Source organism: Mugil cephalus, chromosome 4 (genome assembly GCF_022458985.1).
Source record: "Mugil cephalus isolate CIBA_MC_2020 chromosome 4, CIBA_Mcephalus_1.1, whole genome shotgun sequence".
Lineage (NCBI taxonomy): Eukaryota > Metazoa > Chordata > Actinopteri > Mugiliformes > Mugilidae > Mugil > Mugil cephalus.
The window spans coordinates 10,931,712-10,944,364 of NC_061773.1; the positions used below are offsets into that span (position 1 = coordinate 10,931,712).

Below are 12,653 nucleotides of genomic sequence, written 5' to 3' on the forward strand. Positions count from 1 at the left end.
CTCTGCTAGAACACACCGCCGCTTTGATTTCAGATTTCACTCTCTCCCTCGCCAAGGTTTGTTTTTTCTCCGTCTGTCATTTTGTTCTTTTTTTAAAACCTTGCACGGTGTTTCTGTCCTTTTTTTTTTTAGTGCGGAGAAGTCAAGAATCAACTCGGTAATATCACAGAAGTGTGCGAGGAGAGGGCAGCGCTGGCGTCTATCCATCCATCCATCCATCCATCCATCCATGCGCGCCGCACACCGTGGTTTTTCCGCTTTATTATGGAACTGTGACCCCAACCGAGGCACCGGACAACGCACGCTTCCCGCATCTGCACTTCACCCCCCCCCCAGGTGTTTTCATGTAAGCGCAGGACATTTGGAGGATTTTTTATGGTGAAGCGCTGCGGACGCCGAGCAGCTTTGCTGACCGCCAGTGACGCAACCTCTCACCCAGACTACATGAGAAATACATGCGTGGAAGGGCGTGAACTTTCAGACACCAGCCTCCTCCTCATTAATCCTTAAAGCCCGTTTGCTCGTTTGGCAGTCTCGCCCCCTTCAGTCATCCAAACTCATCCCGGGGACATCATGGATCTCAAGGCGGACTCCGAGAACGTGGAATACAAGCGGCCGGCTCCCATTGAAGTTTTCGCCACCAGGTCCACGCTGCACGGCATCTCGCACATATTCACCTATGACCGGATGTGCATAAAGCGCACCTTGTGGATTTTGTTTTTCCTGGCCTCGGTGGGCGTGCTGGTGATGGTGTGCGTGGACCGGGTGCAGTTCTACTTCGAGTACCCCCATGTCACCAAACTGGATGAGGTGGCTGCTCCGAGTATGGTGTTCCCCGCCATCACCTTCTGCAACCTGAACTCCTTCCGCTTCAGCCGGGTGACGCGCAACGACCTGTACCACGCTGGGGAGCTCCTTGCCTTGCTCAACGGCAGGTGAGTGGGGGCCAAGTACCTGTGTGTGTGTAGGGCTGCCTGCTTGTGTTTTAATGCAACATAAATGCAAACAAGTGTTCACCACAGGGACACAGACCGGCTACTTGGACTTTACTGTTCTACCTTAGGGAAGTCCATCTGTGTGGCTTAAGCGTTCTTTGATTCAGATTTGATTGTGTCCACTGCACAATCTCCACAATGCGAGCTAACAGTTTGAAGACATTGAAACATTTGGCTGCGACACCGCGTTTTTAATTTGTCTGCTGCTACTTAGTAGTAATGTAAAATAAAAATATTGCAATGAAGTTAACTGAGAACAATTTAATTGCTAAATCCCCAAATCAACATATTAAGTACAATAAGGATTAACTACTGAGGGATTTTCTTTGTGTAGGAAGCAGTGTTGATGCATACGAGCCCCGGCAGTAGTGTGTGAGGGCCGGTCAACTTTGAACTTGTATGAAATGTCATTTCAGTGTTAAATCCGGTAGGCGAGCGAGAGACGAGCTCGTGTTTACTACGATGTCTGTATCGTCTCAGGTGAAATGTCACATGGAAGTGAAAAGCAGTGGTCTAACACCTGACTCGCAGCTTGTCAATGTTGAACCTCTAGAGACGTGCAAAAACATGGACAAAGCATGCGAAACCTTTTAAGCCACTCAGAGAATATGAACCCGCGCTGCCCTCACCCTGAGATAATTGAGGACGAAAAAAAGAACATGGTTGAAAGGTGTTTTCTGAACATGGGCAACAGGCTTGTCATTAGTGTTGCTTATCTAATAATGCACTGACATGGTGTGACACCGTGACAGATGAAATCCACGCTGTGGACGAGCTGCTTAATGTAAAACACAAAACCTACTCCAAGCATCAATATGCTGCTATGGCGTTCGATAATGAATGACAAGGGAAACATTTTGACACAGATTACATGCGTCCCCCAGGTAACAGGTACTACACGAGCAGTTTCCAGTAGATGATGAAGGAGGAAATACTGCTGGTGCTGTTCCTTGCCTTGACGTTTTGCAAGTCAAGTGGTGCTACTATCTAAATATTAAATAAGGAGAGGAATAGATTTTTTAAATCCTCCGCTGACAAAGTGTGGAGAAACGCGTGTGATTCACGACTGCCGTCCTCCCTTTACACTTGTTGCTCTCCGCTGTGCTTTGATCATCTAGTCTCGTGTCAGCCATGACAAGCTCACAGTTTCACGTTGAAACTTTCGACTGGGGCTCCTTTCTTTTGTGTGCCAGCTTATCCTGATCACATTTGCTGGTACAGCACAGATGAAGTTGCCTCACAACTGGAACATCAAAATGCACACACACACACACACACACACACACACACACACACACACAGGCATGGTTTACACAACTAACTGCATTTATACAGAAAATAATGGATCAACTACATGCTAAACACATCTAAATACCATCTTATTCAGTGTATTTTTAGCGTATTGATTCACACAACCCTGCAGCTTGAGGCTAAAACTACATCTGTGCATGCTGTACGTGCTGGAATGACATAAATTCAATTCCCCCGATTTCAAAGTGAATATCGCTTGTCTGTGACCCCTATATATGCATCTATATTACAGGTGATAACCTTACAGGAAAGCAATAGATTTCATTGCTTTGGGCTGCAGTCTGTTGTACTGTATAGATTTCAACCAGCGCGCCTACATTCTATGCGGATTTGTTTCTGTGTGTTTGTACTGTAACGGCAGGCCGTGAAAATACAGACACAGGCTTCCACCTTTTGAGTTTGTTTGTGCACGTTTTGCTAACTTTCCTGGAAGAATTACAATTCACCTGGAAATCAAATAAGGACACAAGTTAGCTTCCAGTGACTTTGGAATAAGCTGACTTTAGATGGAGGGAAGGGACTACAAGCAGAGGCAATTAACTTGTGTCTCGTAAGCCGTGTGATGAACAAGTCTTTATCCCCGTGTAATTAGTGCTGTTTGTTAAGCTACAGAGTTGTCCCCCTGATTAACACCCTCATCTCTATCACTGTTTGTTGCCCCGTCTGTTCATTTGGCCTTGAGAGGAAGCCCTTAACTTTTTTTTTTTTTCACGGCTCAGACATCGGTACAGTATGTAACATGCGTTTAGAAGACTCAAAGCGAAAGGAATAGGGATCGTCTTGTATTTTGTAAGTGAAAATTCACATTTACAGTCACAGAATTGGTCCCGAGCTTTTTGATATCTCGGGATATGCTGTGGGTTTGGATAGAAAATGGCTGAAAAGAAACAAAATGTCATGTCGCTGCGGGTCTGTGTCCATCACTGTCTCATGAGGATGCAGTAGACAATATCCACCCTCGCAGACGCCAGACTGTCTTAGACTCTGTTGAGTTCATTGCTGAGCTGCTATGTCTTTCACCTTAACTTAATCCAAACCAGCTGTTTCTGCATCCCAAAAACTAAAAATCGATCCCTTTCTCATTGTAATTTTGCAGGTTGATGTCACAAGTAGTGGTGCGGAACATTACAAGTGAATTGCTCGGCTTTATTTTTATTTTGTCGCAGAGGCAATTATATGATAATTAACAAAGGAAAGGTCATTTTGCAGTAGGTGCTGGTGTTGTGGCGCATGCTACCGCGAAAATGTTAGATCAGCTCGTGAAAGTCAGAGAAGCAAGTCTCCTGCTTATGCGGGTCTCGGGCTTGAACATGTTTCCTGAGTTTGCAAAGAGGCTCTAAATTCACAAAAGCCGTGTGCGAAATGCCACAAAATGTAACGCTCGATAACTCTGACCGTGCCATCTGTCTCAGCAAGATCGCGGTTCCTGTTCAGAATTTGACCGGTGTAAAAAGTGCTTGGAAGGGGACGTATCATCATGCGGAAAAAGCATGTGGGAAGACTTGCTTCTAAAGCTCCTTCAAATGTGGCTTCATTTGCATTCATAGTATATTGTGGCTGTGGTACAGAGAGCAGGAAATATTAACATCAAATGTGATGCATCATGCAAATGCCTTGCATGTTTTTGCATAGTTTGTTTGCATAATAGCCCATCATTAAAACAGAGATTTGTTTGGGTGTGTTTCACCTCATGTCGGCCCTTGTTTGCAATTCTGTGATCTTGTTCAAAGTGGCATAATAGCTGTGTCACAGGTGCATCATCATTGAGATGCGATTATCAAAACTGAGCAGCCGTCAGGAATCATCGCGCTTATTCGTTTTCAAGGACACTACAATCCAGCTCTTGTTAGTGGAGGAGTTCAATTAGCGCTAATTGGATAATTACCTGAGATTATATCGAGATGCGTTCATTGTGTCACACAGCCTGAGGGAGTCACACTGAGCTAATACAACGCTAGTGGGGTTTTTTTTTGGAGAGAGAATGAGAGAGAGGACAGTTTTGTGACCTCACGCTCACTGTCAAAGTTCACTGTGGAAATCAGTGGCCGCTTGTATTTACTCACTCTGCTCATGAGGTGGCGAAGTGTTGCTGATGCTCCCTCATTCGTTTTAGTCCCCGCAAGAAAATGAAAGTGCTTGTGGCCCGTAATCCAATTTAGCCTCTCCCGCCCATACGTAGTGAGTCTGCAGTGATTGCTTTAGGGAGCAGTGGCAGGGCAATATTAAAAATCTACCCATATTATTGTGATTGTATGCACTTCAACTAAAGTCTCCTGACTCTGGGATGTGAGCACGGCTTCTAAAGTGCTCTCCTGGCAGCTTTGTGTTGCTTATAAGACAGAGGCTCAGAATACAATTCAATTAAGTTCTGTCTATACCACAACAGGCTGTATCTTCTTATTGGAATAAAGCGTGTCAGTGTAGTGATATAGTCTAAGCGTGGGCGACAGCCCTGAAGTAGTTGTGATTTTATTTTATTTTATTTCTGTCAAAGATCACTTTTTTTTAGTGAGAAACTGGCCTGAGTGATTTGACCTAGCTTCTGTTGGGATCCCAGATTAGATTTTCCAAACGCTGTCATTGGCACCAATAGTAAATTGTACGTCAGCTCCACTTTACTCTTTAAATCACATCAATGTCTTTTGCTGGTGGACCTTTTTCAGCCTTCAGTATTTATAAGACTAGTGAAACTATAAACTGAATGTATCATGACTTTAAATGATGACAAAGGTTTTTGTAATTTTTTTAACTTGTTAATATATTTCTTTCACAGTGCATCCAGTCTGTATATTTGCTGTTTCTGACGTTCATGAGTTAATATTTGCAGGAGGATGCCGTCATTTTGACGCATCTTGAGACTGCTCTCCACTTAGTCTTTTCTCTAGAGGGACACTGTGAGCTAGACCTAGTCAGGTATTTGCTCCTCATCAAGTGTATCTGAGAAGATTCAGGTCATCCGGGTCATGGTAAAGCCAAAAGCAAAACTAAAATATAGGTAACTAAATTTGTTCCCTTGAAGTTTCCTTGACAATGTTTCACCACTTGTAATAAAAATCTTCTAATTGCAGGTAAGTACTGGTCCATTAACAGACCCTAGTCATATGAGTTTTAGGTCTACACCACCAAAAGATGTTCCCATTAATAACATAAACTGCCCACCAGTGATTCAAAACTGAAGAATCCCTTCAGAAAAGTGTGTAAATGTCTTTGAGGATGTTCAGTAAGTCCGGTTGCCTTTGCTTTGGCTTTGTTTTTTGTATATACTTTATCAAGTGTTTCTTTTCCTTACATTAAATGCACAGTTTATTTCCATCGCACATAGCTAGCTTGTGATACTGGTTCATCTGTTTTTTTTTTTTTTTTTTGTGGAAGATCTGGTTGTACTTGACTGTGTTTTCGCTAGAAAACCAATCCGTCTTATTTGGTAATGAACATCCTTAAACACCGTTCACTAAATACCTACAGATCATACATTTACATTCACACACAAATTGACCCGACATAACCTTTGTCTCAATGTACTGACATGAACAGCGGGATTGTGTATAAAGACAATAGCAACCTTTGTTATCATGTGGTGTTCATCTGCACTGTTTTGTCTTTTTGAGCTTTAGTAGTTACTGCTTCCTATCCAGATGTTTCTGTCTTAAACTGTCTGTCTTACACTAGTCAACAACAGTTGTTGCTCCTAATGGAAGTGAAACACTTAAAAGAAACAACAATCTTAGTTGATCTGCCTGATGGCGTTAAATTCAACTTTTTGCCAAAATAATGGTTCCAGTCTTCTCTGTCACAGCAGGGCTTATTCCATTCAGCACGTAGCAGATTCCCACGTCTTTTCAATCTTCTGAGGACTGAGGAGAGAAGCAGCACATGTTTCAAATTAGAGCACATGCTGCCTCACATGGTGAACATTTCATTTCATTCAGCTTGTGACAGGTAAACAATACTCTGGCTGCACTGGAACATCCGGAACATATTACTTTTTTTTTTTTTTTTTTAATTGAATGTACATCCAGTTGAATATAAAGGCACTGCTCACAAAAGAAGTAATGTTATGTTTCACTTATTATTTTTATTTATTTTTTTTAATTCCTGGATCATCTTACCATCATCAGCGAGGGCATAATCTTGTTCATGAGCACTGACGAAGCTTGACCTTGTGGAATAAAAAAAAAAAAAAAATCCATTAAGTTTTACCGCCAATAATGGTTTGAAATAGTGCCCAATGTCCATTAGAAATAAGAGCTGTCAGTGTTCACAAAGTCATTGTCAGATTTATTATCAGAGGAAAAAGGTGTTCTTTGTCTCTGGTTTTCAATTCAAATTGTAGGTTGTCCAGTTTTAGGAAGTGTAAGTGCAAGTGTAAATTGAGCCATCAAGAATTAACGCAATAACACAATGCATACATGCCATTATAAGATAACTGCTTCTCTTTCACCTGAAACATACAGCGGGTGAATTAAGTATTGAACACGTCAGAATTTTTCATAGTAGACATATTTCTTTCTTTTTTAGTATATTTTTTGGGCTTTTTAGCCCTTAATGAAAGCGATAGTGTAGAAGGACAGGAAATGGGGGTGCAGAGGGGGGAACGACACACAGGAAAGGCCGCCCGGTGTGATGTGAACCGGGGGCGCCTGCAGTGAGGACTGGAGCCTCAACACATGGGGTGGACGCTCAGAGCTAAACACTGCCCCATAGTAGACAAATTTCTAAAGTTGCTATTAACATGAAATTTTCACCAGGTATTGGTTACAACCCAAGTAATCCACACATAGAAAGAAACCAAAACCAATAAGTTCAGAAATTAAACACGCTTACTGATATTTATTTAATACTTTGTACAAAAGCCTTTGTTGGTAATGAAGCTTCAAGACGCCTCCTGTGTGGAGAAACTAGTCGCATGCTTTGCTCAGGTGTGATTTTGGCCCATCCTTCCACACAAATGGTCTTTAAATCTTGATGGTTCTGTGGGCCTCTTCTATGAACTCTGATTTTTAGTTCTTTCCATAGATTTTCAATTGGATTCAAGTCAGGTGACTGACTGGGACGTTCTAGCAGCTTTATTTTCTTTCTCTGAAGCCAGTTGAGAGTTTCCTTGGCTCTGTGTTTGGAATCATTGTCTTGCTGAAATGTCCACCCTCATTTCATCTTCATCATTCTGGTAGATGGCAGCAGATTTTTTCTCAAGAATGTCTCAGTACATTTTTCCATTCATCCTCCCTTCAATTATATGAAGTTTGCCGGTCCCATATGCAGAAAAACAGCCAGACACCATGATGTTCCCACCTCCAAACTTCACTGTCGGTATGGTGTTTTTGGGGTAATGTGCAGTGCATTTTGTCCTCCAAACATAGTGTGTGTTATGGCATCCAGTGATGTTCTTTCCACTTCCAGATTATGGCCCCAACAGACGTTTAGAAATCCTTCTGTAACCAATGCATCAGAATGTTTGTGAAGGTGTCTTGGATTTCCATGCCTTTTCCCACCTCCCTTTCTGTGTTTGTTCAATAATTTTTCAATACGTTTCTTTGTATGTATGGATTACTTGGGTTTTTACAACACATGGTGAAAATTTTATGTCAATAGCACCTTTAGAAATATGTTTAGTATGAAAACCTGCGATGTGTTCAATACTTATTTTACCCACCGTAAATCTAGGACATGAAAACCTTTCCATACCTCCTTACAGTACTTTAATTTGGAAGTTATAGATGGCGTAACTACTTTATTGCCCCGTTTATTTAAGTAACCATTACGCAGCCTTTTACTGTGCTCTTCACTGTGCGTCCTAAAAGAAATTATCCTCACAAGTGTCTGTCAGTGGTGCTTAATCTTGGCTCTCCATAATTTGGATGCCCGTACCTCTGATAGGTCGTCGCTCAGCGGGGTTCATCTGTGCGCCGTTCTCTCCTGCGTGCAGGGCCACGCCAGTTAATTGAGGTTAATTTGTGAATCTGCGAATGCCTGTGAGCAGGTGCTGAAGGGTGATAGTAGTTTTCGAGCCGAGGTATATTGTAAACGGCTTCTCCTGTGTTTTCCTCCTGTGTTTCAATGTTTTGTGTGTCAGTACGCATAAATTAATTTGTGTGTTTGTGGGAAAGAAAGAGAGGCAGAAGTAAATGTCAGCATGTACGCTCACCTACATGACACAGCTAATTATATTTTCCACCTTGATAGAATTGCAGCACATGCTCAGTTAAGTGTTTTACATTCCAAATGCTAAACACAGACACACACACACATGCACACATGTATATATGCATGCATGCATGCATGCAGAAATAGGAAGGTCGTCATGTATTCTGTGCAAACGCCCTGCCACCACAGTTGACCCTAATTATTTGGTGGACTGATTAACATGATTGTGTGAAAACAAACACAGCCACCCTGTAAATAATGAGCTGGTATCACCCACTCAGTGCCATGTATAGTGGCTCTCCACTGTTGGACTGACAGTTTCAGGCAATAATATTGGAAGACCCTGCTAACTGGAAGGTCTGGAAGAGCCGGCATAGAAATATAACTCCTGGTCTGTATTCATTTTTTTTCTGTGTTTTTCCCCATTATCCGACCAATAATCCTTGTATTTCTGATGCACTTTTAATTTGAAATTGACTGGAATAAGTTACATTTTTGTCAGAATCAAGATTAGCGCGACTGTGCAATTATTTATGAATGTGCTTTTTTCATGTCCACTAAGTCCAGATTCTTGCTGTCCAGGTACGAGATCCGGGACCCGCATCTGGTGGACGAAAATGTCCTGCAGCTCCTAAAGGAGAGGGCGGACTTTGAGAGCTATAAACCTCGCCCGTTCAACATGCGTGAATTCTATGACCGAACGGGCCACGACATCAAGGACATGCTGCTCGCCTGCTCCTACAGAGGCTTGGAGTGCAGCGCTGAAAACTTCAAAGTGGTGAGTCAGGCGTGTCAATGGTTAAATGTCGTCCATATGGTCAGCGCAGACAGAAAGCCATCTGAGCACGTTTGTAATACAAGGTCAGCATTAATCGAGTTCATTGTGTCTTGAATACATTATTTCATGTGATATGAATATCTCTGAGCGATCGTCACACAAATCAGCTTTTTTTTTTGCACACGTGTCTATATAACGTAGAAAACTGATTTCATGTCCCCTGCTCATGTGTTGGACTCTATTAGTCCAGATTCCTGAGGACTGGCCGCTGTGTACACTGTGACTGACTCTGTAAACTGGTGAAGGTCCACAGAGTGCGGTGAAACGCGTGGCCATACTTACTGACCCTTGTTTGATGCTGTACAGTGCTAAAGGTTTTGAGCAATATTCTCATAAAAGGTTGGAACCTGTTTTTTTTTTCCCGAGCTCTGGGTCACGGCCATAACACTGTCTTTATGAGTATGAAAGACATTTTTCACTGTGGAGCATTTTCTGTGTTTGTTTTTCTCATCCACGAAAGGTTTCACGTATCTAGTTATTATCTGAATCCTGGGTGACCTTTATATCCACTGTTGAGTGTACGGATTCATCAGATACAGCTGCAGTGCCACTAAACTGACTATCAACCATACATTTAATGTGCGGCCACTAATACAGTGCAGTGTAACAGAGCTGTGGAGCCGGCTGATATTTGTTTGAATGTTTGTAATTTATAGAGACTGTATTCATTTTAAATGCCACATGAGTCATAGTTCATAGTTATCTATTTAATGCAAAAAAGTGTCATGGAATCGTAATTTTTCATACTGTTTTAGTACCTGAGTAACTATTTAAGGGAGATCTTAAATAGTGGACATTAATACCGATTAAGAAATGACAGGGAATTATTAATTGACACAGAAAAAGACTGATAAACAGCGTCTATAAAGGATATGTCTGAAATGAGACATTAAAAAAAAAAAAAAATACTAATGCAACTTTTTACCGTGTCCTTCGGTGGTTCTTTAAGGTAGAATATTTCCTGTTCAGTGAGTGTCGGTCCCCACATCCCATTAAAAGTTGCATTACACTGACATGCTGCAACACAGCGCATATGCTGGGACTCCTTTAATGTGCTGATGTGTCCACATTTGCTGTAGCTCGTTGTGCTCATGGCAGACTGTGCTCCACGGCACTCTGCTGTATTAGTACAGTAGTAAACCTGGGTGGGACAGCTCAGCAGAGAGCTCTAATGGTGTGGAAAGAATCCTCATTGCAATAGAAAAAGATAAAAAAAAAAAATGTATGATAACCACTTTCACTGGCCTTTCACGAACCCCAGAGCATGGAAGCAGTAAAACTATGATTAAGCCCGTCGGCAACTTCCACATGTTTACCTCCAGCATCGGCAGAGTGCCTCGCTAGCTGCCTCCTGGACGTGGAAGATAGCCAGGATGGTTTCTCTACATATTACATTAGGGAGTCCAGGTGCATCGCATCATTTTATCAGTGCTCTGATAAATATGGTTAATAGAGTACAGGCTGCAGCGATGGTAACGCTTAATGCAGGGTGTTTAATCATATTGTTTTAATCTAAAGTGTAACATTGTTTAATGTTCTGATCGAACAAATTAAATTGCATACTTCACAGCTTGAACTTTTGGATTCATCATGTGCAAATGTAAAGACCACCATTATCCATTGAGAGCTATAGTGTCCTTGTCAAAGTGTGTGGCCATCAATGCACAGGCCCATATAACCATTTTACACCTGTTATTGCTGGAAATACTTTTAAATTCTATCTCTGTCCCACTCCCTTCCAGGTGTCCCTGCTGTATCTCTCTCCTTAGAAAGGCATGTGCTAATTAAGAATGCAGAAGGTTCAGATTGTATCTCAGCTGACATTAAAGAACAGTACGAGGGAAAAAGTGCCCCTAATTAATATTAATAGATTGCCTCCAGCTTCTGAACTTCAGCTACAAGAGCTGTACTGAACAGTGAGTGAAATACAAAAATCATACTTCGGTTGTGTTTTTAATTAAAGAGACGCGTTGCCATACGGACAGAAAATGTTCAGAATCAGTTTAAGAACAAACCTTTTGAGTGCGCCGTTTGTTTTGCTTCTGCCCAGTGGCACCGTCCGCAGATAATATGTTGATGGGCGATTGATGTCGCAGCCTCTGAGTTATTTGATTTGGAGCACATCAAGACACCCACGTCTGACTTCAATCACCGGGGAAAACTCTGACAGACTTATAACTTTGCAAGACTCGATCCTAGTTTAGGGAGTTGGGGGAGAGTGTGATAGAGAAAAAAAATAAGAACAAGGAAGAGAGAGGAGGGCATAAATAAAGGCAGAAGTATAGGTAGCAGCAATGTTCGAGGCATGAAACTGAACATAATGGCCAAGTGCTGCAGAGAGGCACAAAGACACAAAACACAAGCTGCCACGACGGCGGTGGCTATAGATGTGCTATCGGTAGACACACAGGTTTGTGCTCATTTAACCTCTCAGAGGCTGAGGAGTTGCACTGTATCTCCCTTTTCCAGGCCCCCGTTTGTTCGCCTAAGCACAATGGAGTATGGCAGCTCCACGGTCCTCTCCTTATCACTCATACACGCTGGCTAAAAACAAAATGTCAGCTTCTAAGACATGGAAAGAGCAGACAGTGTTTTAAATGATGGAGGTTGAGGCATCTCTGGCCTAAATTCTGGCATTTCTCAGACATTTCTGAGGATACTAGTGCATGCTAGTTTTATTTCTTGACTGTACAGACCACGTACTCTCATTCTACTCTGATGCTTTGTTTAGTTAAATAGCCTGATTTTCTTTGCTATATTCACACAGACGTGGATTTACCAGACCGATTTCATTTGTATTTTTGTTTTTGAATTAGCTTAATTAAACAGAAAACATATAGCTTAATTAAACAAGAAAATACATTGAGACTATTACAAGACATCAAAAGTGCAATTGTTCCTGAAAAGCCCACTTCAGCGTTCACGCCTCGTTTAACATTTGATTGAAGCTAATAAGTTAAGCAGACGGCGTGAAATATTTGTGAGGTGATACCTGCCCGTTAGACTAATATGGATTTTTTTCCCACACCATTTCCAGTTGCCACCGCATTAGATAACCTCTTAGTTGTCTGTCAGTAGCTCCTGTCAGTGCATTTAGCCTCCCAGTGAAGACCTCCTCCAACCCCCCCCCTTTTTTTTTGAAGAACGTGCATAATTGCCATGATCATTTTATTGAGCCATTGGCTCCATTTCAGCTGTCCATTGACCCTCAGAGTCCACCCTTGGCGGTACAGCGAAGCGTCGCTAATGAGGTGTGATCAATAGAGAAAGCCTTTTAGAGACACCTGGCCATAGATCACATTTCACAAACAGCAGTTTAAAGGACAGGGGATTCTTTTTTTAGTCTTTTTTAAATGTTATTGCCT

General features: G+C 42.0%; 1 protein-coding gene across 1 annotated transcript in view; it reads left to right on the forward strand.

Annotated features, from left to right (window-relative positions):
• The window catches only part of asic1b (acid-sensing (proton-gated) ion channel 1b), a 152,789-nt gene that overhangs the window by 433 nt on the left and 139,703 nt on the right, over positions 1-12,653 (forward strand). The window contains exons 2-3 of the mRNA XM_047582716.1: positions 133-935; positions 9,033-9,228. Coding sequence (XP_047438672.1) covers positions 574-935; positions 9,033-9,228 — 558 coding nt within the window. The 5' untranslated portion in view covers positions 133-573. The remainder of the gene's footprint in view (positions 1-132; positions 936-9,032; positions 9,229-12,653) is intronic.